This window comes from Erythrolamprus reginae, chromosome 9 (genome assembly GCF_031021105.1).
Source record: "Erythrolamprus reginae isolate rEryReg1 chromosome 9, rEryReg1.hap1, whole genome shotgun sequence".
In the NCBI taxonomy this organism is placed as follows: domain Eukaryota; kingdom Metazoa; phylum Chordata; class Lepidosauria; order Squamata; family Dipsadidae; genus Erythrolamprus; species Erythrolamprus reginae.
The window spans coordinates 2313240-2339132 of record NC_091958.1 but is presented as its reverse complement, the minus strand read 5'-3'; the positions used below and the strand labels follow the sequence as shown (position 1 = coordinate 2339132).

Below are 25893 nucleotides of genomic sequence, written 5' to 3'. Positions count from 1 at the left end.
AGATTAATTTCAAATTATATAAGGTTGGAGACTCAAGAGGAAGGGATCTACCTTGAAGAAAGCAAGAATAGGAACTGACCCTCCATCGAGTCTGAAATGAAATGTGTAGTGTGGTCAGTTCTCGGGGACATTAGTAGTTGGTCAGCAAAGGAAGGCAGGTGGCAGCTTTAGAATTAGGCGAAATCTACCTAGTCTGAGCAGTTCAAAAGTCATGGAATGGGCAGTGGTAGACTTGTTTCCCCAGCTAAATTTATTTATTTATTTACTAGATTTTATTTATCTGTTGCGGGTCATTTAATTTGGTTATTTACATCAGTGTTTCCCAACCTTGGCAACTTGAAGATATCTGGACTTCAACTCCCAGAATTCCCCAGCCAGCACTGAAGTCCAAATATCTTCAAGTTGCCAAGGTTGGGAAACACTGATTTACATTATGCAAAGTGTGGTCTTGGACACATGCGGAGTGTTTGCAATCCTTTTCTGGGTGATGCCGAATAGCCAACATGCCCAACCCTACAGCCAACGGCAAAGGGTGCTAGGAATTGTAGTACAGGCACCTCTACGGGTTGCAAACGCCTTCCTACTTATTAAATTGCAGAAACCTATATTCCGGTTGTTCTCTTCCCATTTACAAAAAACTTGGGCAGTTAACACTGGAAGAAGATGTGAAACGAGAAAGAGCTTTGAGACTATAAGTGAAAGAAGCTTCAAGAAACACATACCACACTAACTTACCCATTTTGTCCCCATCTCTGTTCTGAGATTGTCAATTTCACGGTTAATTCATGGGTTTTTTTTTTGAAAGAATAGCTATAAGTACTAATTAAAAGTCCAAGCATTGGGTTGAAGAAATCTGTGCGTATGCCTTCAATGTAAAAAGTCACCCAGATCATGCTTAAAAAAGAAAAAAACCCAAAATGCTAAACCCTCAATTAATTCCTTACAAATATTCAGTTATGTAAAGTTATGGCCGTCACAATGAGCTACTGAATTAAGATGGCTGGCATTCAAAAGCCACATGCTCTCCTGCACTGCTTCAAAAGACACAGGAACACTTTTCTTTTTGAATCTTTAGGAACGGGGAGAAGCACAAAAGGGGGGGGGGAGCTTGTTCTCAAAGTGGCTTAGGCAGTCCTCGACTTACAACGGTTCACTTAGCAACCATTCAAAGTTACGACGGTACTGGAAACAGCGACTTAGGACCATTTTTTTTTCACAGTAACAACCTTTCCAGCATCCCCGCGATCAAACTTCAGGCGCCCGGCAACTGCGCAACGGTTGCTGGGTCCCAAGGTCGCGTGATCCCATTTTGAGGATGCAGCTACTTTAAAAAAAGGTCCCAAAGGGTTCCTTCGTTCAAGCTCCTCTCTCATAGAGCCCATGGTAAAAAATTAGCCCAGCCCTGCAATATTACATTATTACACCCATACATAATTTTATTTTGCAAGAAACAAATTGTGGTATTTGCCACTCTGGTGCCAGTAAAACACCCACCCACAAATCCCAGTCGAATTTACTGGGGTCCATTTACAAAGCACAGTTTAAGTCCTCAGTTTTGAACCACAATTAGAATTTTCCACGGCTAAGCAAGACGATTGATAAACGAGTCATTTGCCTCATTTTTTTTAACCTTTTTGCCACTCAACCCTGATAAGACGGAGTGGCTGTGGGGTTTGCCTCCCAAGGACAATTCCATCTGTCCGTCCATTACCCTGGGGGGGGGGGAGAATCACTAACCCCCTCAGAGTGGGTCCGCAACTTGGGTGTCCTCGATCCACAGCTCACATTAGAGAACCATCTTTCAGCTGTGGCGAGGGGGCGTTTGCCCAGGTTCGCCTGGTGCACCAGTTGCGGCCCTATTTGGACCGGGAGTCACTGCTCACAGTCACTCATGCCCTCATCCCCTCGAGGCTTGACTACTGTAATGCTCTCTACATGGGGCTGCCTTTGAAAAGTGTTCGGAAACTTCAGATCGTGCAGAATGCAGCTGCGAGAGCAATCATGGGCTTCCCCAAAAATGCCCATTTCACACCAACACTCCGCAGTCTGCATTGGTTGCCGATCAGTTTCGGGTCACAATTCAAAGTGTTGGTTATGACCTATAAAGCCCTTCATGGCACCGGACCAGAATATCTCCGGGACCGCCTTCTGCCGCACAAATCCCAGCGACCAGTTAGGTCCCACAGAGTTGGCCTTCTCCGGGTCCCGTCAACTAAACAATGTCGTTTGGTGGGACCCAGGGGAAGAGCCTTCTCTGTGGCGGCCCTGACCCTTTGGAACCAACTCCCCCCAGATATCAGAGTTGCCCCCACCCTCCTTGCCTTTCGTAAGCTCCTAAAACCCACCTCTGTCATCAGGCATGGGGGAATTGAGACTTTCCCTCCCCCTAGGCTTATAAAATTTATGCATGGTATGTTAGTATGTATGATTGGTTTCTAAATTGGGGTTTTAAATTAACTTAAATATTAGATTTGTTTACATTGTATTATTATTGCTGTGAGCCGCCCCGAATCTGCGGAGAGGGGCTGCATACAAATCTGATTAATAAATAATAAATAAATAAATCACAGTTATTAAGCTTTCATTGATTTGGCTTATTGGGAGCTGGCTGGGAAGGTTGCCTTTGAGGGTCCCATGACGTTCCCCCTCCCGCCCCCCATGATCTTGCAACCATCCAAAATGCAAGTTGGTTGCCAAAGTGCCCAGGTTGTGATGATGGAAACTGAAGATGTTTCAACAGTTGTTAAGAAGTCACTTTTTCCAGTGTGCAGTTATAACTGGGGCAGACTAAGCAAACGGTCGTAAGTCGAGAACTACCTGTCTCCCCTTGCAGAATGGGCTTTTGTCGTGCCTCCGGTAGCTGCCACCATTTTGGGTGCTTGTGTGTGAACTACTCTAGGTTTAAATAAGTAGCAGGACTGTTTACTTTTTGTTGAATAGTTTTTTGGTGTTTCCGGGTAGATCTTCCAAAGGGGGAAAAACTCAACATTTCAGAAAATCTGTGCCACCCATGTATGATGTGAGATCTCGCAGGTAAAAAGGACGATGGTTAAATCCGCTTAAATGCCTTAAATCCGGTAACTGAAATCTTAGTGGCCTCTTTGTCTTCTCAATAGCAGTTAGTGAACCACAGTTGGTATTTCCAAGTGCTTTTAAGAAAAAGAGGAAGTGGAGGATGGAAAGACGCCAGAGAAAACGAGAGGGGAAAGATAATTCTGGTTTTACCAAGAGACTTTCTACACCAGCAACTGATATTCCACACTGCAAAATAGCAACAGGTGGATCGCACTTGTCAAGTAGAAAGCTTCCCTTTAAAATTCTTTTTAAAAAATAAAATAACACAACACTATTTTATCAGGTCCTGACCAGCAGCTGTAAAAACACTTAAAGCAAGCCTGTTTTATTTCCTTTTGCCAAAAAAAAGAGGAAAAAAAAGCAGAAACATATTGAAAATGGCAAGCTTTTTATAATAATAATTAAAATAATAAAAACATACAAAACTTTTTTTTCTTTAAATATATACACACTAAGGCTGAAGCACCTTTTTTTTTTTCCAACTCCTTTAATTGCAAAATCTTTGTATGAAAATTCTACCCATCGGGGTACATAATCTATGTGTCGGTATGTTCTGTACATCTCGCCCATCCACCACCACCCCCAGGAATAAAAAGGTACCTTGTTTTTTGTTTATTCACTTTTTATTTGTCAGGTTGAAGTGCACTTCCAGCCCAAAAGCTGACGGATGCATGGGAAGTCCAGCCTCAGGAAGCTGCGTTTTCACCTACTAGGTTTATTTACTGTGCAGGTTTAAGTTTATCCAAAATATCCAGTTCATTCTAACCAAAAAAAAAGCAATGGATGGTGTACTGGGGTATTCTCTCGGACGAAGAGACACAGATGTATTAAAATAAAAATAAAAAGAGGACTCAAGTATCGCAATCGAAGGGATATGGCAACGAGAAGGAGCGGGGAAGCCCGGATTTTAAATCCGGCAACGGCTCCTTCGACGACAGGAGGCGAACGTTTAGTGTCATTGATGGAATCTCCAGATTCAACCAAGATCTTCAAAAGACCGGAAAAAAAATAAGGAGGGAGAGAAGGAAAAAGCAGACAAACGAAGCCTTTCCAATGTCTTGAAAACGTAGACTTTCGTCTCTAAATGGATCACTCGCAGAGTTTAAAAATAAAATAAAGTATCAGAGTTTGGTTGCACTTTTTAAAGAGGCAGGTTCAGGGGTTTTTTCCCCCCCTGGCTTCCCGCCGAATCCTTTTTATCTTTCTCTTTTTTTGCTCCATGCATGGCACATCCTTTTGATTTATTTATTCTTTTTTATTTATTATTTCTTTTTAAGCTTCAAACCTCCCAGTGAAAAATATTAAATATTCCAGGTAATAAAATAGATTATTATTATTATTATTAATTATTATTATTATTATTTCTATACTCTATGTTTGGCCTAGTGCAAGGGCATGTCACCTGGGATACCCCTTGAAATAACTCCGGGACCACTGCATAGCAGGCAGCGCAAGGCACTTTCGCAAGTGATCGAGTTCGGCCTGAATCCGTTCCCTTTCGGAGACAATTCTCTGCTTCTGGTTCCTTAGTTCCTGCAAAGGAGAGAAGAATTGAGACGGTCACCTCCTCCTCCTCCTCCTCCTCCTCCTCCTGCGAGGCAGACAGGGATTTATATTTTATATTTAAAGTGGCCAAGGGTGTCCAACCTTGGCCACTTTAAGACTTGTGGACTTCAACTCCCAGAATTCCCCAGCCAGCAAACTACACAACTGCAAGACTTGTGGACTTCAACTCCCAGAATTCCCCAGCCAGCAAACTACACAACTGCAAGACTTGTGGATTTCAACTCCCAGAATTCCCCAGCCAGCAAACTACACAACTGCAAGACTTGTGGACTTCGACTCCCAGAATTCCCCAGCCAGCAAACTACACAACTGCAAGACTTGTGGACTTCAACTCCCAGAATTCCCCAGACAGCAAACTACACAACTGCAAGACTTGTGGATTTCAACTCCCAGAATTCCCCAGACAGCAAACTACACAACTGCAAGACTTGTGGATTTCAACTCCCAGAATTCCCCAGCCAGCAAACTACACAACTGCAGGACTTGTGGACTTCAACTCCCAGAATTCCCCAGACAGCAAACTACACAACTGCAAGACTTGTGGACTTCAACTCCCAGAATTCCCCAGCCAGCAAACTACACAACTGCAGGACTTGTGGACTTCAACTCCCAGAATTCCCCAGACAGCAAACTACACAACTGCAAGACTTGTGGATTTCAACTCCCAGAATTCCCCAGCCAGCAAACTACACAACTGCAGGACTTGTGGACTTCAACTCCCAGAATTCCCCAGACAGCAAACTACACAACTGCAAGACTTGTGGATTTCAACTCCCAGCATTCCCCAGACAGCAAACTACACAACTGCAAGACTTGTGGATTTCAACTCCCAGCATTCCCCAGACAGCAAACTACACAACTGCAAGACTTGTGGACTTCAACTCCCAGAATTCCCCAGACAGCAAACTACACAACTGCAAGACTTGTGGATTTCAACTCCCAGCATTCCCCAGACAGCAAACTACACAACTGCAAGACTTGTGGATTTCAACTCCCAGCATTCCCCAGACAGCAAACTACACAACTGCAAGACTTGTGGATTTCAACTCCCAGAATTCCCCAGCCAGCAAACTACACAACTGCAAGACTTGTGGACTTCGACTCCCAGAATTCCCCAGCCAGCAAACTACACAACTGCAAGACTTGTGGACTTCAACTCCCAGAATTCCCCAGACAGCAAACTACACAACTGCAAGACTTGTGGATTTCAACTCCCAGAATTCCCCAGCCAGCAAACTACACAACTGCAGGACTTGTGGACTTCAACTCCCAGAATTCCCCAGACAGCAAACTACACAACTGCAAGACTTGTGGATTTCAACTCCCAGAATTCCCCAGCCAGCAAACTACACAACTGCAGGACTTGTGGACTTCAACTCCCAGAATTCCCCAGACAGCAAACTACACAACTGCAAGACTTGTGGATTTCAACTCCCAGCATTCCCCAGACAGCAAACTACACAACTGCAAGACTTGTGGATTTCAACTCCCAGCATTCCCCAGACAGCAAACTACACAACTGCAAGACTTGTGGACTTCAACTCCCAGAATTCCCCAGACAGCAAACTACACAACTGCAAGACTTGTGGATTTCAACTCCCAGCATTCCCCAGACAGCAAACTACACAACTGCAAGACTTGTGGATTTCAACTCCCAGCATTCCCCAGACAGCAAACTACACAACTGCAAGACTTGTGGATTTCAACTCCCAGAATTCCCCAGCCAGCAAACTACACAACTGCAAGACTTGTAGACTTCAACTCCCAGAATTCATCAGGAAGCATGGCTGACTGGGGAATTCTGGGAGTCTTCCACGGGCCTTGGAGTGATTGGACACCCCTGATTTATAGTATTTCTAGAAAACGCAGCACCAAAAATACAACTCCTGAACTGAGAGGTCACGGAACCTTCCCCGACTCCAAAATTTCTTCTCTTGCTTCAGCAACCATCATGTTGTGCCAAAAGGATCAACCTCCACCAGGACTGGGACTGAATTGCAGAGGAGCTAAGGAAAGGTGGATGGGAGACCAAGAAGAGATCCAAAGCATGGAGTCTTAATGTTCTGTCTGGGTCACTCCAGAAGCCAACACCAACCCAAAAAGAGAATCCAGACACACTGATAAAAGGCAAAGGCAGTTTATAAAATTCAAGAAAAAACACAGGTAACAGAAAACGTCCTTACAAACAGGAAAATGCTGTATCTTCAGATATATCCACAAAGGCAAAAGTCCATGCAGCAATACAGGATTCTTGCTGCCAATATGAGGCTGTAGATAGCAGACCTACACCTCCCACGGGTCTTCCAAACTGCTGGGCCACAAGCCAGGAACAGAGACGCCGAGAACAAAGCAGGACACCGTAACTCCAATTGATAACACTCCACATGGCTTCAAGGGCTTGCCTGCCTTTTAAACCCTGCTAAGGAGGACCACACCCAAGCCCAGCTGTTCCTAATTCAGTGCTGATAATACTTCTTTAATTGCTCCTTTCTCTGATCTGAACGTCTCTGTCGCATGTCAATGACGGCTTGTGCATCATCACCTAAGGACTCCAAGCTACTGGCTGGGGAGAGCCCCCCCCCGGGGCTCTCATGCTGTTCTCCTTCATCCCATTCCTGACTTTCCTCTCCCCCGTCCGACTGTTCAGCCCCCTCCTCTTCGCTGTCATCCTCCTCCGGGCATGGAGCCAGCAGAGACACAGCCGGTCCCTGAGCAGCCTCAGGCTGAACCACAACACTTAATGAGGAAATCACACACACAGAAACCGAAAAGGGCATGGACCTCTTGTTTGGCCAAGAAAGCTTGTGGACGGCTCGCCCAAGGGACTCTTGCCCGCTTAGCAGTGCGGTTGAAGACCTACTCACCGTCATGGTGTGCGAGAGCTGTTCTGCGGTCAGGTTGAGACTGTAGTGCTGGGCTTCTAAACGCCGGCATTGGGTCTGCAGCACTTGCCGTTCTAGGTTTTGCTCTGCAATGCAATTTGGACCAGTGGGTCAGCGGACGGCAGCAGGAGAGGAGGAGAACTCTTTCTAGTGGCAAGGAGTGCCCCCCAATGAAAGCTGGCCAATGGACGAACCCATTGCAACCCAATAGATGTGAACTAGGAATAAATAAAGTGATTTCTCCCATGTCTAAAGGCCTACGGGAGAGATACTTACACGTATAAATGTATTTATTATTTATTTATATTTATTAGTTTAATTTATATGCCACCCAACTCTTGAAGGACTCTGGACAGCTCACAACAAAGAGAAACAACATCTACAAAGGGACAATTTAAAAAGACAATTTAAAGCCCATTAATAAAACCATGCATATCTTTTGTGGCCTGATCTAGATGACGCATCATTTGTTCAGAAGGGGAACACATTATTTTCCAAAGCACCAGAGCGCCAGACAAGGAGCAACGGATGGGAGCTGTCCAAGGAGAGATTCAACGTGGAAATAAGGAGGAACTTTCTGACAGTGAGAGTGGAACGGCCTGCCAGCAGAGGTGGTGATCACTCCAACACTAGTGACCTTCAAGAAAAGACTGGACTGCTATTGGACTAGTGTGATGTAGGGTTTCCTGCAACAGCAGGGGGTTGGACTAGATGACCTGCAAGGTCCTTTCCAACTCTAATAATAAATAAATAAATGTTAATCTACCTTTCCAGTTCAGTTGCTGTTTTGGCGAAGGCACAATGAAATAAAAATTGGAAAGTACGCTATGTGTCCACAAGTATCAGAAGGCTGAATCAAGACTACACAGAGCTGACGCATTCTGACTGATGAGATTACTTGGATAGACTAGCAAAACATCTCAAGCTAACAAAAAATTATCCATCTTCCATGAGTCAACCTGCAAAGACCATTGCCCGGATGACCAAAAGTCTCCATCGGGACATTCATTGCTAAGGCAACCTGCATATCATATTTGAAACATAGGAATGTATCACACAAAGAAATACCTCTCCAGGTTAAATATTTGTGATCCCCCCCTGAAAAATAGATATAAAGCAAAAATATGGGTGTGGGAATCTCTTGGACTGGTGTTTCTCAATCTTGACCACTTTAAGATTTGTGGACTTCAACTCCCAGAAATTCTGGGAATTGAAGTCCACGTGTCAAGGTAACCAAGACCAAGAAAGTGTCATCCTGGACCTTGACATCTTACCGTCGACATGCTCTTGATAAGCCTCAAAGACTGCTTCGATCCCATGCCATTTTGGTCTGGGGTACTCCTCCTCCTCCTCTTCCTCTTCCTCGTCTTCTTCGGAATCCGAGACCTTCTCGTGTTCTGGAGGAATCAGTCCCTTGTGCTGGGAATCTTTCTGTCCGTTTTGCTGTGGCAAAGAGCCCCAGCTGGAAGTCTGCAGTTCCGGAATGTTATAATGGATGGAAGCGTCCACTTTGTGGTTCTGCTCCGCTGAGTGAGCCATTGAATTGCCTAAAGGCCAGCAGACATAAAGGAAGACAGTGTCACCCAGTTAAATGGTGAGTGGATCTCTGTGCTGGCGCCAAGTGTAACAATGTTTTGGGTCAGGACTGGCTGTATCATAATTCCTGAAGTGTCATACGGAATATACAGTGGTGCCTCTACCTAAGAACGCCTCTACTTACTATTGTGGTTAGCTCTGGCCCTGCTCCTGCCCCAAGGACTGTGGATGTGGGGGAGATATCCACATGCTGCAGGCCTGTTTTGCCCCCCCCCCTTTGGTGGAATCTGCTGATGAAGGCTCCTCTGACCAAGAAGACATGAGTGACAGGGAGGAGAGTGTGGCAGACAGCTCAGAAGGAGATTAGTTATCTAGCTCCTCCTTGGATTCAGAACAAGAGTTAATGATACAGCCACGCATGCGGAGAGCGATGCATAGGCAACAATGAGAGATTATTATCAAAGAAAATGAGGCCACCTGTGGTTGGGTGGGGCTGGGGTCATTAGTGAGGCTGCTATAAAGAGCAGCCTGTGGGTTTGGCCATTGTGGAGGATTATCTGATCGTTGTGTTTCGTGACTGCTTTACTGACTTTGACTTTTTGTGTGCTGATTTTCCCCCGCTTTGAAACTAAACCAGAGCAAAGTGTGTTTCACTTTGTGAAAGAAGAAGGACTGTGAATTGCCTCCCAGCTGCAAGCTAAGTATCTCAGAATTGATAAGGGACTTGTACAAATTACCAGTTTGTTTGGAGATGAGGGCTCTTGGCTATACCAACAGAGGGCTTGGTTTAAGTGACTTTTCATTATAAAGAACATTGTTTTGAATTTTCAAACCTGTGTGTGTCTAAAATTTGTACCTGTGCATTTTTAGGAGGATTCTACCAGAGAGCCCGACAGAACACTTACGAACTTTTCTAAATAAGAATCGGACGTTCAAGATTTTTTTGCCTCTTCTCAGGAACCGTATTCCACTTTCAAACCTGACCCTCCGAAACTGTAACTGGAAAAGGTGGGGAGAAGCCTCCGTGGGGGGCATTCAACCACATTTACTGTGATAGGAAAAACATTCCCAGAGCCCCAGAAGGGAAAATAAGAAAAAAAATTCTAACTTTTTCTACCGGTTCTGCGTAGCTGACCATCATTGTCCCTTTCCCTTACCTTTGTGTTTCTGCAAAGCCTTCTGGGTGGACTGCAAGACGGACTCGTGGAACTGGTGCGCAAACTCCTCGGCCACGAACGGTTCCCACGGCTTGTTCTTCCCGTTCATACTGTGGGAGAGCGGAACGGGGATCTCTTTCGGCAAAGGGCCCCGGACGCAGTTCAGGAGGGTGAAGTTCTTCTTGACCGGGTGCCCGTCACTCAAGCGGGGCTTCTCGGCAGGGAGAGGAAGGGGTTCTTTGGCTCTGGGAAAGTCGTGGGGTCTCAGGTGATTTGTTCTGCAGGACTCCGTGGCCTTCGGGGCTTCTGGCAGGGACGCTGGAGCAACACCCACCGGTTTCTCCAAATCCGATGCCGCCACTGGATGGACCTGTGAGTCTGGGAAGAAAAATGCCACACATCAGAAGAAGGGTCTGCCCCATGATACCTCTGGGAGTAGGAGATGGATGGCCCAAACCAGGCATGGCGTGCAGAAAGAAACCTTTCCATTTAATTTAAATTGTGTTTGTGTAGTTACATATTTTTGCTGATAAGTGAAAAGGAAGAGCGCCTGTTATAGATCTATTTTGACTTTGTTATAGTCTCATCAGACAGACATACCCTTACTGGGATTTGAACCTGTAGCGTTGAAGTAAAAGCTAATTTGGAGGCGAGCCTGTAGCATAGAGGTTAATATCCTGCCTTGCATGCAGCACGCTACAGGTTCAAATCCCAGTAAGGGTATGTCTGTCTGATGAGACTATAACAAAGTCGAAATAGATCTATAACTAAGCAGATTCCTGGAGAAGTATAAAGTATAAAGGTCCCACGGATGTCAGGAAAGAGTCAGAAAAAGAGATGGGGTTCCATCAGAAGAACCTCCCAGTTTCATGGTCAAAGCAATGGAAACTGCAGTTTAATGTAAATGTAAAATAATGCAGTTGGGGAAAAGGATTCCTGAATCTGAGTATCGTATTGGCAGTTCTGTGTTAGCAAAAACTTCAGAAGAAAAGGATTTAGGGGTCATGATTTCTGGCAGTCTCAAAATGGGTGAACAGTGCGGTCAGGCAGTAGGAAAAGCAAGTAGAATGCTTGGCTGCATAGCTAGAGGTATAACAAGCAGGAAGAGGGAGATTGTGATCCCCTTATATAGACCGCTGGTGAGACCACATTTGGAATACTGTGTCCAGTTCTGGAGACCTCACCTACAAAAAGATATTGACAAAATTGAACGGGTCCAAAGACGGGCTACAAGAAAGGTGGAAGGTCTTAAGCATAAAACGTATCAGGAAAGACTCAATGAACTCAATCTGTATAATCTGGAGGACAGAAGGAAAAGGGGGGACATGATCGAAACATTTAAATATGTTAAAGGGTTAAATAAGGTCCAGGAGGGAAGTGTTTTTAATAGGAAAGTGAACCCGAGAACAAGGGGACACAATCTGAAGTTAGTTGGGTGAAAGATCAAAAGCAACATGAGAAAATATTATTTGACTGAAAGAGTAGTAGATCCTTGGAACAAACGTCCAGCAGACGTGGTAGGTAAATCCACAGGAACTGAATTTAAACATGCCTGGGATAAACCATCCATCCTAAGATAAAATACAGGAAATAGTATAAGGGCAGACTAGATGGACCATGATGTCTTTTTCTGCCGTCAGACTTCTATGTTTCTATGTTTCAAGGAAGGCACTGTCCATGGTGCTGCTAGGAGATGCCACCATTTGTATATAGCTACTTACCAGCTTGGACAATACTCGGACTGTTCCGTGGGGAGTTTTTAACTGACGGTGCTGTGCAGGCATTCTTTTGTTTCATGGCATGAAGCATCTCTGCCAACTTCTCTTTATCTGCAAAGCAGGAAGCGGAGACGGTTTTTAAAGGACCAAGGAGAGGAAGCAAGAGCCCTATCCTGCAAGGAATCGAGTATGAATTACAGCCAGTTTAGGTGAATGACAGGAGTGGGGGTTTTTAAGACTCGGGACAGACAAGCCATCTAAGGCAGCAGTACTGTTTTGGATCCTCCAGAAAAGTGTGGAACGATTAGCGAGCTGGAGGCTAAAACATATAAAGAATTATTGCTGGAATTGGGTATAGCAATAGCATCTAGACTTATATACCTCTTCGCAGGGCTTTCCAGCCCTTTCTAAGTGCTTTAAAGAGAGTAAGCATATTGCACTGAACAATCTGGGTCCTCATTTTACTGAACTTGGAAGGATGGAAGGATGAGTCAACCTTGAGCCTGGTGAGATTCGATCTGCCAAACTGCTGGCAGCCGGGGAACAGCAGAAGTAGCCTGCAGTACAGCACTCTAACCACTGTGCCACCGAGGCTCTATGCATAGTCTAGTAAAAAGAAGGACTAGGGGTGACATGATGGAAGGCTTCCAATATCTCAGGGGCTGCCACAAAGAGGAGAGAGTCAAGCTATTCTCCAAAGCACCTGAGGGTAGGACAAGAAGCAATGGGTGGAAACTAAACAAGGAGAGAAGCAACTTAGAACTAAGGAGAACTTTCCTGACAGTAGAAACAATTAACCAGTAGAATAGTTTGTTGTCAGGAGTTGTGGTGCTCCATCACAGGAGGCTTCTAAGAAGAAACTAGACAGTCTCTCATCTGAAATGGGTTTCCTGTCTGAGCGGGGGGGTTGGACTAGAAGACCTCCAAGGTCCCTTCCGCCTCTGTTATTTTGTCCTTCTGGAACACAAAATCTCTGCAATCTGCAGCCTCCCCCCTTGGGCCAATACCTTTCCTCTTTTCCGCAGTGATGTGGGTCAAGTTGAAGGTCGTGAGGAACCTCTTCTTCTCTTCAAAGTTGGGACTGTGGTTCATCTCATCCGGGCTGTAACGTGTGGAGAGCACAAAGCGAGGGGTTGGCGTGGGGCGCTTGTTCTGGACGGTCGGTGGGGAAGGGCTGCTCTCCCTCAACATTCTCCGCCTTTTCCTCCGTTTCTGGATCAGCAACTCCTCCTTCTGATGCTGAGTGGTCAGCCCAAAAAGCTGCAGGAACTCCAGCTTCTAGAAGAAGCAAAGAGGGAGGTCATTTTGTGAAGGCTCTTCATCAATCTACGCCAGCCACGGCTTCCATACCATACGAGACCTAGTTTTCTTGGCCACTGGAAAGGTCTCCTCCTTTGGGACAGATTAATAAAAGATGGAAGATCATAATCATACCTTAAGAGCATCTCATTTTGAGAGAAATGCCTAGCCCCACAGGTGGCACGCAGAGACCTCTCTGCGGGCACACATGCCATCACTTGACTCCTGCTGGCCAGCTTATTCTTGAGAATCTGTGACATATGAGTGTGGGGTGGTTTCCTCAAGCCTCCAGGAGGGCAAAAAACGGCCTATCCTGGGCTCCATGACCCTCCAGAGGCTGGAAACGAACCAATTTATGGACTTACGGAATTTCTGGGAGGCCTGTTTTTGCCCCTGGGCTCTGGAGGCCTTCCGGAGGCCAGAAACAAACCTGTTTCTGGATCTCTAGAGCTTCTGGGAGGCTCGGTTTTTGCCCTCTCCAGAGTCCAGAGGCTTTTGTCGAGACTCTGGGAGGGCAAATAAAGCCTCTCCCAGGTTCTAAAGGACCTCCAAGGGCCGGAAACAAACCCATTTCTGGAATTTCTGGAAGGCCCGCTTTTTGCTCTCCCCCAACTCCAGAGGCTTTTGTCGAGACTCTGGGAGGGCAAAATTGCCCCCCGGGCTCTGAAGGCACCCAGAGGCCAGAAACGAACCTGTTTCTGGACTTCCGGAGCTTCTGGGAGGCCTTTTTTTGCCCTCTGGGAGGGCAAAAATGGCATTTGGAGTCACTTCCTCTGGTGGGTCTCCAGAGGCCATTTTCACCCTCCCAGAGGAAGCAGGGGAGCACAGCACATATGTGTGGGGAGGAGGACATGGGGTCACACATGCATGCATGGAGGGGTATATGGGGAGTGTCATGTGCATTGCATTATGGGTGCTGGCACACGCACACACACGCTGTCGCATGTGTATGCGCTTTCGGCATGCAACGAGAAAAAGGTTAGCCACTAGCCAGTGAACCCTTTCTAATAAAAGAAGAAAAAGAGGAATATCCATGACCTCAACAAAGGTCTAAGATCACTCGTGCGGCCAACTGAAAAACACAGAAGCCCCCTTGGCTCGAGCAGCACACGGCTCCACCACCACGTCTACCTTTGATTTGTGACCCCAGGGAGAATTGATCTTTTGTCACTGTTGTGGTTAGCTCTGGCCCAGCTCCTGCCCCAAGGACTGTGGATGTTGGGGAGACATCCACATGCTGCAGGTCTGTTTTGCCCCCGGTGGAATCTGATGATGAAGGCTCCTCTGACCAAGAAGACATGAGTGACAGGGAGGAGGAGAGTGGGGCAGACAGCTCAGAAGGAGATCAATTATCTAGCTCCTCCTTGGATTCAGAACAAGAGTTAATGATACAGCCACGCATGCGGAGAACGATGCATAGGCAACAACAACTGAGAGATTATTACCAAAGAAAATGAGGCCACCTGTGGTTGGGTGGGGCTGTGGTCATTAATGAGGGTTTGGCCATTGTGGAGGATTATCTGATCGTTGTGTTTCGTGACTGCTTTACTGACTTTGACCTTTTGTGTGCTGATTTTTCCCTGCTTTGAAACTAAACCAGAGCAAAGTGTGTTTCACTTTGTGAAAGAAGGACTGTGAATTGCCTCACAGCTGCAAGCTAAGTATCACAGAACTGATAAGGGACTTGTACAAATTACCAAGTTGTTTGGAGACGAGTGCTCTTTGCTATACCAAACGAGGGCTTAGGTTAAGTGAATTTTCATTATACAGAACATTGTTTTGAATTCTCAAACGTGTGTGTGTCTGAAATTTGTACCTGTGCATTTTTGGGAGGATTCCACCAGAGAGCCCGAAAGAAAGTTACCAAGCATGGTTTACCTTCAGAGGTCAACCAAGCACAGAGTGGGCACAATCTGTTAGAAGAAAGCTTCTGGTTGCTATCAAAATTCGGATCTCGGCGTCCTTGACAGGCACAGGTTAGGGAGAAGATCAAGCAAATCCTGCCGATCGTATGACGCCCCTACCCTGCGCCTCCTGGGTAACAAATCCTCTGTTACAAGCTGTAACCCTCCAACCTACGTCACTATGTGGAGCAGGGGACAAGACCTACCTCCGAGGACGTGTCCAACTTCAAAGGAGGCTGCTCTGCCACGCAGCGCAGGTGAGCCCGTACTTCCTCTTCGTCGCTCTCGTCGTAGGAATCATCCAGGTCGTAATAATATCCTGCACAGCCCAAGCAGAGCAGATGTGTGAGCTTCAGTGGCCCCTAATTATTATTTTTATTATTATTATTTATTAGATTTGTATGCCGCCCCTCTCCGTAGACTCGGGGCGGCTCACAACAGTGATAAAAACAATACATGGTAACAAATGTAATAATTAAAATCTGAAATAACAGTTTTACATTAAAAAGTCTAAAAAGAAAAAAAAAACCCAATAGATAAAATACATACACACAGTCATATCATGCACAAAATTACATAGGCAAGGGGGGGGTGTCTCAGTTCCCCCAAGCCTGACGACAGAGGTGGGTTTTAAGGAATTTACGAAAGGCAAGGAGGGTAGGGGCAGTTCTAATCTCTGGGGGGAGTTGATTCCAGAGGGTCGGAGCCGCCACAGAGAAGGCTCTTCCCCTGGGTCCCGCCAGACGACATTGTTTAGTCGACAGGACCCGGAGAAGGCCAACTCTGTGGGACCTAACCGGCCGCTGGGATTCGTGCGGCAGAAGGCGGTCCCGGAGATATCCTGGTCCGGTGCCATGAAGGGCTTTATAGGTCATAACCAACAGTTTGAATTGTGACCGGAAACTGATCGTCAACCAATGCAGACTGCGGAGTGTTGGTGTGACATGGGCATATTTGGGAAAGCCCATGATTGCTCTCGCAGCTGCATTCTGCACGATCTGAACTTTCCGAACACTTTTCAAAGGTAGCCCCATGTAGAGAGCGTTACAGTAGTCAAGCCTTGAGGTGATGAGGGCATGAGTGACTGTGAACAGTAATAAACCTCCAATTGCCTTTTTCCCAGGCTCCCTGTTCTCCCTCCAAGACCCCAAGCCATGCCATCCCCCCCGCGATGGGCCTTCTTCTCTGGGAAGAGCTGAGTTAATTCTCACAGCTGTTCCAGGTTTCCCAGTGGCACCAGGGGCAGCTGAACCTATCATGCAAGACACGCCTCTACATGGCGGTAGCTACCCATCTGCCCAGACAGGCGTGGGGCCTGAGCCAGGGCTATTTTGCCTGGGGTGGACGTGAAACATTCGGATCCTGCAAGGAACAAATTATGGAGGCCAGCATCTGGTTCAAGGAACGAGACAGGAAAAGCTCAGAGGAAAACAGGAGGCGAGAGGACAGCTGGACTCATCCTCACCGTCTGGTTTCGCTGCCAGATGTCAGAAGAGACCATCGGGCAGACACATACATGGGTTATGACAGGCCAGGCCCGAGGACTTTAATGGAGCTGGATAGAGGCCAGTTTCCAAAGATCCATCCTTCCAGGTGTGCCAAGAAGCCACCTGGGACATTGAAAAGGCAGCACCTCAGAGCGCACTGGTAGTGGTAGCACACTGGTAGCGCTGAAGATGGCAGTCCTTCGCTGCTCATAACCAGTATTGGGTTGTTACTGGAATTATTATTATTATTATTTATTACATTTGTATGCCGCCCCTCTCCGTAGACTCGGGGCGGCTCACAGCAATAGTAAAAACAATGTACAATGTGCTGCCAACCTGCCTTGCATCGAGGACCTGTAGACTGCACGAGTCAAAAAGAGGGTGGGGAAAATATTTACTGACCCCTCACATGTTCCTACAGAGCCCTGCACACCAAGACAACTAGACACAAGAACAGTTTTTTCCCGAACGCCATCACTCTACTAAACAAATAATTCCCTCAACACTGTCAGACTTTCTACTAAATCTGCACTTCTATTTCTAATAGTTTTTTCTCATCATTCCTATCATCTTTTTCCTTCCACTTTGGACTGTATGACTGTCACTTGTTGCTTATATTCTAAGGGTTTTATTAATATTGATTGTTTCTTCTTTGCTTAGTTGACCCCTACGACAATCATTAAGTGTTGTACCACATGATTCTTGACAAATGTATCTTTTTCTTTTATGTACACTGAGAGCATCTGCACCAAGACAAATTCCTTGTGTGTCCAATCACACTTGGCCAATAAAATTCTATTCTATTCTATTCAATACAAATCTAATATTTAAAAATCTAAAAACCCATAATTTAAAAAGACATACGCAGGAATGATAAAGGATGCCACACCGGTAGCAAAAATTGCTGTGCATGCAGCTGCGGGTGTCTTCTGCGCATGTGTGCATGCGCATCAATGAGATTTGGCTTCTGCGAATGCGCAGGGGGCAAACTCTTGTGAAGGGATATGCGCACGACAGGGATGTCGCCGATTTTTTGCTTCTGCAAATGCACAGGGAGCAAACTCTTGCAAGGGGATGCACCCACGCATGAGATTTCGGCAATTTCTTCCTTCTGTGTGGAAGCAAAAAAAATCACCTAAATCTTGCACGCGCATCCCTGTGCATGCGCAGAAGCAAAACCTCACTGAGGTGTGCATGGGAGACGCCTGAAGCTGCGCACACAGCGCAAAGGTAGCGGTGTCAGGAGGAACCCGCCCCTGCTCATCACCCACCCACCCCTGCAAGGCACAGAAGCCAACCACAGTGCTAGCCAATCCCCTCCCGCAATGGGACAAACTGGACGGACACTGGGAAGGAAGGAAGGACGGACTCCTCTGCCCAATGTCCAACGACAGAGGCAGCTTGCGCTGCCTGGTGAGGGTGGAAGCCCCGCGCACCCCTCCCTCCCTCCTTAAATGTTTTGTTTTCCTCCCTCCTGTAAATCCCACCATGGCTGTACATTCTCCATGAATATTTAAAGCGGCTTTATTAGTCTCCGTTCATCATTTATTAATTGGGCCTGTCTCAGGAAGACAATTTGCAGAGCCGCTCGGAATCGGAACTGCAGAAGAAGGCGGGGAAAGGCTGCAGGAACTCCCTGCTAAGGCCTGGATTGCTTTTGGAAAAAGTGTGGTGGGGGAATAAGACGGGGGCTTCCTTTTATTTGACCCTCTTCGCTTGGACCGAGACACAAGAGTCTCCGATTGGAGGCTGGGCCTTGTAATGCCCTCTTTTTAATCCACCTCCATTGGAAAAATGCTTCTCTCTCTCTCCCTCTTCACAAACCCCTCTCTCCAAAACACTGATGATAATCCCTAGTTGGGTCATGAAACAGTCGACGTCCTCTCTCTCCTCCCCCCGTCTTCCTTCCTTTTCTCTGCAAACGTCATTCCCTTCTAGCACTGATGAGGTTCCCTAGTCGGGTCATGAAACCACTGAGGGCAGGGAGCACCAAGGAGCCCGCAGTCCTCCTCCTTCCTCCTTCCTCCACTTCTCCGCAAACCTCATTCCCTTCTACCACTGATGACGTTCTCTAGTTGGGTTATAAAACGTCTGCAAGAAAACCACAGAGCTCAGGGACCGTTAAGGAGCCCACAGTCCTCCTCCTCCTCCTCTTACTCCTCCTCCTTCCTCCTCCTCTCTGCAAACCTCATTCCCTTCTATCACTGATGATGTCATGATACGTCCACAAGAAAACCACGGAGCTCAGGGAGCGCCAAGGAGCCCACCGTTCAACCCCGAGCTGCAAAAACTCCCCTTCTATCAGTTTACCAATTCTCCCCCGGAGCAGGAAATCCCCCGAGGAGGATCGACAGGCACCCACCTTTCTCCTGAGCTTCCCTCCTCTTCCTCTCCTCCAGGTCCAGCTTGCTGACCAGCCTGCGTTGCTGGAGCAAGAACTCATCGTAAACATACATGGGGTCCTGGTCTCGGGGCAGGAGGTGCCTATACGGCGAGCCCGTCTGGTGCTTCAACGCCTCCACAAACGGCACGCTCGGCGGGTGGGCGGGTCTCTGCTGCAGGGGCTTCTCCCATTCACTTAATAAGGGTCCGTGGGGAAACCCACCAGGCTCGGATCCCCCCGTCTCCCGGCCCGGTTGGTATTTGTCCAAATGTTCTTTTTTCCGTGCCCCCTCCTCAACTTTCTCGGGACAGTAGACGCGTTCCACTTTGACCAAAGGGATGGCTTGCCGGCTGGACTCGTAGGGGCTGGCGTGGCTGGGCAGCGGGTGGCTCTCCTGTAGCCTCCGAGCTTCCGTGGGGGTGTCGATCAAGGAGACCGGGTTCCAGAGCGACGTGGGCACCGGGTGGGGCTGCGGCTTGGGGGATATGAGCGGAGGGGGCCCTCCGAAATGCTGGGGTTGCTCTCGAATCCCCAGTTCGGGGCGGCCTGGGCCCAGTCTGGAGAAATAAGAATGCAAAAACAATATTAATGGAAACAAGGCGACGCAAAGGTAGCCCTGGACCAGTGAAGGGCTGCAAATATTTTTACTACCACACTGTGGGCGTGGCTTATTTTGTGGGCGTGGCTTGCCAGCCATGTGGCCAGGCCGCTTGCTCTTTTTCATGCCTTCCTTTTTAGTGTTTATTTTTATGATTAAAAGCAGCAATGCCATTGGCTGCAAGGTTTTTTTACGGAATTTTGATTCATACTGTTTGGGGTTTGGGTTTTTCTGGCTGTGTGTCATGCAGCCACAAGAGCCTTGTGCAAATAAAATATTCTTTTAATAGAAAATGTTTTTTTTAATGTTAACACCGCACAATTACCCAAAACTCAGTTTCTGCTCTGGATTACAGTTCAGTGCAGTAGAAGCTGGACCTTTCCCCTATAAAAGTGTCCAGTAGAGGGCACCTCGGCCAGAGCAGGTGTCCCATTCAGGCTTCTGGGAATGGGAGTGAGCGACACCTAGTGGCATTGCCATTAAATGCGGCAGAAACCCAGATTTTCCTTGCCAAGAGCGTTGTGCTTAATTCTCAGCTGCACCCAAATTATCATGCCAATTTCTCCAACAAAAAGCACACAGGAAACGTGTGAGGACCACCTAGCGAGCTGCTCTGCTGTTCCACCTGGTGGATATTCTCCCTCCAAAGCAATGCTTCACCGCCAGAATGCAACCTCTAACACCCCACCCACAAACTTCTGGAAGGGTTGCGTTTTATTTATTTTATTTTATTTATTAATTGGAATTGTATGCCGCTCCTCTCCGAGGACTCGGGGCAGCTGACAACATGTCAAAAACAATATATGATATACAATACATATCTAAAAATCCAATTAATACACTAAAAAACTTTTAAAAACTCTAATAATCATTCATTACCATTCACACAGCAAAACATACTACACTGGTCGGCCAGGGGTCTACGGTCTAATGGCCTCAAGCCTGGCGGCATAAATAGGTCTTTAAACTTTTACAGAAGGCAAGGAGGGTGGGGGCAGTGTGAATCTCTGGGTGGAGCTGATTCCAGAGGGCCGGTGCCCCCACAAAGAAGGCTCTTCCCCTAGGCCCCGCCAAATGACATTGTCTAGTTGATGGGACCTGGAGAAAGCCGACTCTGTGGGACCTGACCGGTCGCTGGGATTCATGCGGCAGAAGGTGGTCCCGGAGGTATTCTGGTCCGATGCCATGTAGAGGCTTTATAGGTCATTACCAACACTTTGAATTGCATCCAGAAACTAATTGGCAGCCAATGCAGTCTGCGGAGTGCTGGAGAAATATGGCTATGCCTTGGAAAGCCCCTAACCGCTCGTACGGCTGCATTTTGGACGATTGGAAGTTTCTGAACACTCTTCATAGGTAGCCCCATGTAGAGAGCATTGCAGTAGCCGAACCTCGAGGTGATAAGGGCATTTTGCCAGCGTATTGTCCAGTCATTTGGGGCCTGAAGCAGATGCTCAATAGTTTGCAAACCGCGGTTTGAGTAATTTATATTAAATGTGTGGCAAGAAGCTTTTGAGTAGCCAACCGAGCTTGGTTAACCAAAAAGGAAGCTACTTTTAGAATCCATTACAGTGGTCAACGTCTCTCCTGCAAAGAATCCCTCCATGAATTAAACCACAGGAAAAGGAAGGATTTGCATGTCCGAGAAAGCCTCCTGGTTTAGCCTGCTTTTCCCGAAACAGGAATGACCTCTCGGTAAATTAAACAGCCTAAAACAGAGATCTCCAACTTTACCAATCCCAAAGATCCTTTTTCAGGAAGCAACTGGACTTTTCTTTTTCATTGAAGATTTTTCGCTTCTCATCCAAGAAGCTTCCTCAGCTCTGACAGGATAGTGGGGAATGGAAGGATCTTGGATGAAAGAAGAAACTCCAGTTGCCTCCTGAAAAAGCACTTTTGGGAGAACCAGGAGTTGAATGGCGGAGAATCTCTACAGAACTTTCACTTTGTGAAAGAAGGACTGTGAATTGCCTCACAGCTGCAGGATAAGTATCACAGAACTGATAAGGGACTTCTACAAATTACCAGTTTGTTTGGAAACAAGTGCTCTTTGCTATACCAAAAGAGGGCTTAGGTTAAGTGAATTTTCAGTATAAAGAACATTGTTTTGAATTTTCAAACATGTGTGTGTCTGAAATTGTATCTGTGCATTTTTGGGAGGATTCTACCAGAGAGCCCGACAGAACAAGCAAGGGGTTGGACTAGATGACCCACAAGGTCCCTTCCAACTCTAATAAACAAACCTTAAATTAGACAACCTCCAACATGCATTTCAATCTTTCTATTCCGACATCCAGACTCTTAATAGCTGGAAGGTGGCCAATTTCACCTGCCCATCAACATTCAGGCTCGGAGAATCCAACGTGAAACCAGCCTCCCCCAAAGTTACGCTCAAGTGACCCAGAGAATGACAACCGTGTAATCCTTAAATAGGCAGCGAAAGGACAACGGCAGATACCCGATAAGCGCCGCTTTGGCATTGAACCGATTCCCACTCGAGAGCGCCAGGGTGCCGTGTACTGAAACAGCGATGGCGGCTTCCCAGTGCGATACATTACGCGACTGCTGGGCAGACAGAGCGCCTCTTTGCGAAGAGCTTGCAGGAGACAAAATTTACGACGGGAGGAGAAACGGAACAAAATGCCAGCCTTCCCGGGGCCCAACAAAACAGCACGCTTAGGAGCACCACAAAAGACTTCGCACCACAGACGAGAAGAATTGAAAGCCCTTCTGTAAAGACAGCAAATCCAAAAGGCAGCGTCTGCAGATTTACCTGAACCGTGTCCTCAAAAACGCCCCGAAGGTGCTTTTCCAAAAGGCAACTTGACTTTTTTTTCCCCTTGTCCTTGAAAACTTTTCGCTTCTCTTCCAAGAAGCTTCCTCGGTTCTTAGAAACATAGAAGACTGACGGCAGAAAAAGACCTGCTGGTCCATCTAGTTTGCCCTTATACTATCTATCTATCTATCTATCTATCTATCTATCTATCTATCTATCTATCTATCTATCTATCTATCTATCTATCTATCTATCTATCTACTTATTATTTATTCAATTTTTATGCCGCCCTTCTCCTTAGACTCAGGGCGGCTTACACTAGCACTTTTTTAACAGAGCACTTTTTTAACAGAGCTAGGCTATTGCCCTCACAATTCGGGTCCTCATTTTACCCACCTCGGAAGGATGGAAGGCTGAGTCAACCTTGAGCCGGTAATGAGAATTGAACCGCTGACCTTCAGATCTACAAGTCAGCTTCAGTGGCCTGCAGTACAGCACTCTACCTGCTGCGCCACCAAGGCTCAATTTTCTATATTTTATCTTACAATGGATATATGTTTATCCCAGGCATGTGTAAATTCAGTTCCTGTGGATTTACCAACCACGTCTGCTGGAAGTTTGTTCCAAGCATCTACTCCTCCTTCAGTCAAATAATATTTTCTCACGTTGCTTCTGATCTTTCCCCCAACTAACCTCAGATTGTGTCCCCTTGTTCTTGGGTTCACTTTCCTATTGAAAACCCCTCCTGAACCTTATTCAACCCTTTCACATTCAGTTCTTGAAGACAAAAAGAACTCCAGAAAGTCCATTTGCCTTTTGGAAAAAAAGCACCTGGATGACTGAAGAGTCCCAATAGGCAAACGTCTCCCCCAAACGTGCTTATAAAAATATCAAGATGGGAGAATTGAGACAGTTTATCTACCCGTGAGAAGGAAGCCAGGCGCATATAGATTTGCAACGATTATAACAAACTATGTGCGGCAAATTGTAGCATTTGCTGCATCCCTTGTCCAGCCAAAGTGTCTTGGGAGTCTCTGGATGGTGGGCTTTCAAAAACGCCGAGCTGCCAAGCCTTCCCACGATGTCTGTCACACAGGTGAGCCATCTCCAGCATGAGAGGATGATGAAACGAGAGCGTGACACCGCCAGGCGCACCAGCAACCCACTCCTCCTCATCCTGATTAGCTTCTCTAATCCCCAGACGCCCGAGAGACAACAATGGGCTCCAGCAGAAGAGCCGAGCCGAGTCAGTTCTGCTTAAAAGAGCCGACCTTAGCAGAAGGCCAGACCCCAAGCGGCTCTCCCTGCTTGGAATCGGCTCAGAAACAGAAGGTCTGGCTGGACCCCCTCCACAGTTGCTGGGTTGGCGCCTGATCTCCAGCTCAGCGTCAAAAAACCCCCCCTCACCCCGGTGGGTCAGAACAGCCTGCTGTCCAACAGAAGAGCGAGCGTCTCTAGCTCTTGGCCAAGCAGATCAGAATTCAGACCTAAATATCAAGCCTGGACCACTCAGGCCCACTTTGAGGCCAGCAAGCAACTGTGCCAACCTATCCGGTTTATAAGCCCCTCCATCTGCCAAAGAGAGCTCGAATTAAGCGACAAGACACCTGGTCACCATTGATGGCATGGAGACCACCCGACCCCTTCTCTCCGGGCACCCAAGCAGCTGTCAGATGGCATGAGGTGTTGGCTGCTGAAAGCTAGGAACAGAGGGAAACTTTGGTCTTGTTGATCCTTGGGAAGGGCCGTGTCACTGGTGGCAGGCGGCTACTTTCGCCCAGCCCAGAAAGGAGCCAAAGGGGGCCAGCTCAGCCACCATCACCTCCCACCACAAGGCCAAGGCCGCCAGCCGCTACCTGGAGTTCTCTGGCCGAAGTTCCACTTCCATCTGCCCGGCTGGACGTCCGATGTCCAACTGCTGTTCCAGGACCTGCTGCCGAAACTCGGACACCTGGGACTGGCGGTCTTCCTTCTCTTGCCGTAGCCGCCGTTGGCGTGCCAGCCATTTCTCCTCCTCGTTGGTGCGTTGGATGAGGAGCGCGGCGGCTGCGCTGCTTCCGGGCGGGGGGAATAAACTGTGGCTGGAAATCAAGCCAGGCACCAGGTGCTGAGAGGCAGATGGCTGGTGCAACGGGAGCTGGACCGCTTTCGGGGCCTGGGCAGCAGCAGGGTCCTTTGGTTTTTCTGCGGGGAAAGAAATACAGTGTTCCCTCGATTTTCGCGGGTTTGAACTTCGCGGAACGTCTATACCACGGTTTTTCAAAAATATTAATTAAAAAAGACTTGGCGGTTTTTTCCCCTATACCACAGTTTTTCCTGCCCGATGACGTCATATGTCATTGCCAAACTTTCGTCTGCCTTTAAAAAACATTTTTTAAATAAACTTTAATAAATAAATATGGGGAGTAATAATCTAAAGGGTTGCTAAGGGAATGGGAAATTGTAATTTAGGGATTTAAAGTGTTAAGGGAAGGCTTGTGATACTGTTCATAGCTAAAAATAGTGTATTTACTTCCGCATCTCTACTTCGCGGAAATTCGACTTTCGCGGGCGGTCTCAGAACGCATCCCCCGCGAAAATCGAGGGAACACTGTATATATTTATATCAATAGACACCACTGGAAAAAGGAGCCCTGCAATTTGTTAACGTTGGGAGGTCGCTGTCGAGACCGGTGATTTTCAACCTTTTTTGAGCCATGGCACATTTTTTACATTTACAAAACCCTGGGGCACACCACCAACCAAAATGACACAAAATGACACCCTAAGACACTCTCTTTTTCCATCCCTATCTCTCCCCCCCCCCTGTGTCTGTGTGTATACACACTCTTGAACCATTTCCAAAAACAGGTGAGGGCTGGGGGGTTTTCTTTCTTATTCTTTGGGTGCTTTTTATCATATGCTTTAAATCAAGAGTCACTTCTCTCTCTCTCTCTTTTGTTTCTCTCTCTCCTCTCATTCTCTGTCTCAATCATTTTCTCATTTCCCTCTTTTCCTCCCCTTTTTGCTCATTTCTCTCTCTCTCTCTCTCTCCCTTCCTTTCCTTTTCTCTCTCTCTTTCTTTCTCTCTTTCTTCCTTTCTCTCTCCTTCTCTCTCTTTCTTTCTATCACTCTTGCTTTCTCTCTCTTTCTCTTTCTCTTGCTTTCTTTCTCTCTCTCTCTCTCTCACTCTCTCTCTCAGCAAAAAATTGTGAGACTGGAACCTGAGCTTCCTTCTTCGCGGCACACCTGACCATGTCTCGCTGCACACTAGTGTGCCACGGCACACTGGTTGAAAAACACTGGTCTAGACGAGGAGCATCTGTCCAGCTTGAGCATTGCAGGAGGGCAACTAGGACACAATTTTGCACAAAATGCCTTTGCCTATTCACACCGTTCTGGGAGAAATCAGCTAGGTGAAGGAAGGAAAGCATGGCAGCACGGAACACCCTTGACTGCACAGAACACCCTTGGCCCAAACAAGCCACAGGTGGCATTCAACTATGTGCAGAAACTGCATGAAATCCAAGCAA

The 25893-nt window shown here is 47.0% G+C and overlaps 1 protein-coding gene across 4 annotated transcripts in view; it reads right to left on the bottom strand.

Annotated features, from left to right (window-relative positions):
• Positions 1-1055: 1055 nt before the first annotated feature.
• Positions 1056-25893, bottom strand: part of GSE1 (Gse1 coiled-coil protein) — a 319547-nt gene continuing 294709 nt past the window's right edge. Inside the window, exons 9-18 of one of the 4 annotated variants that reach the window (XM_070761849.1) lie at positions 24238-24565; positions 18987-19564; positions 15344-15456; positions 12942-13212; positions 11938-12045; positions 10217-10594; positions 8798-9070; positions 7506-7609; positions 4478-4608; positions 1056-4062 (exon numbers count right to left, since the gene is read on the bottom strand). In XM_070761849.1, the coding sequence (XP_070617950.1) occupies positions 3927-4062; positions 4478-4608; positions 7506-7609; positions 8798-9070; positions 10217-10594; positions 11938-12045; positions 12942-13212; positions 15344-15456; positions 18987-19564; positions 24238-24565 (2420 nt within the window). In that variant the 3' untranslated portion in view covers positions 1056-3926. Of the gene's footprint in view, positions 4609-7505; positions 7610-8797; positions 9071-10216; positions 10595-11937; positions 12046-12941; positions 13213-15343; positions 15457-18986; positions 19565-24237; positions 24566-25893 lie in introns of all 4 variants that reach the window. The other 3 variants (XM_070761851.1, XM_070761850.1, XM_070761852.1) reach the window with 3 other exon arrangements.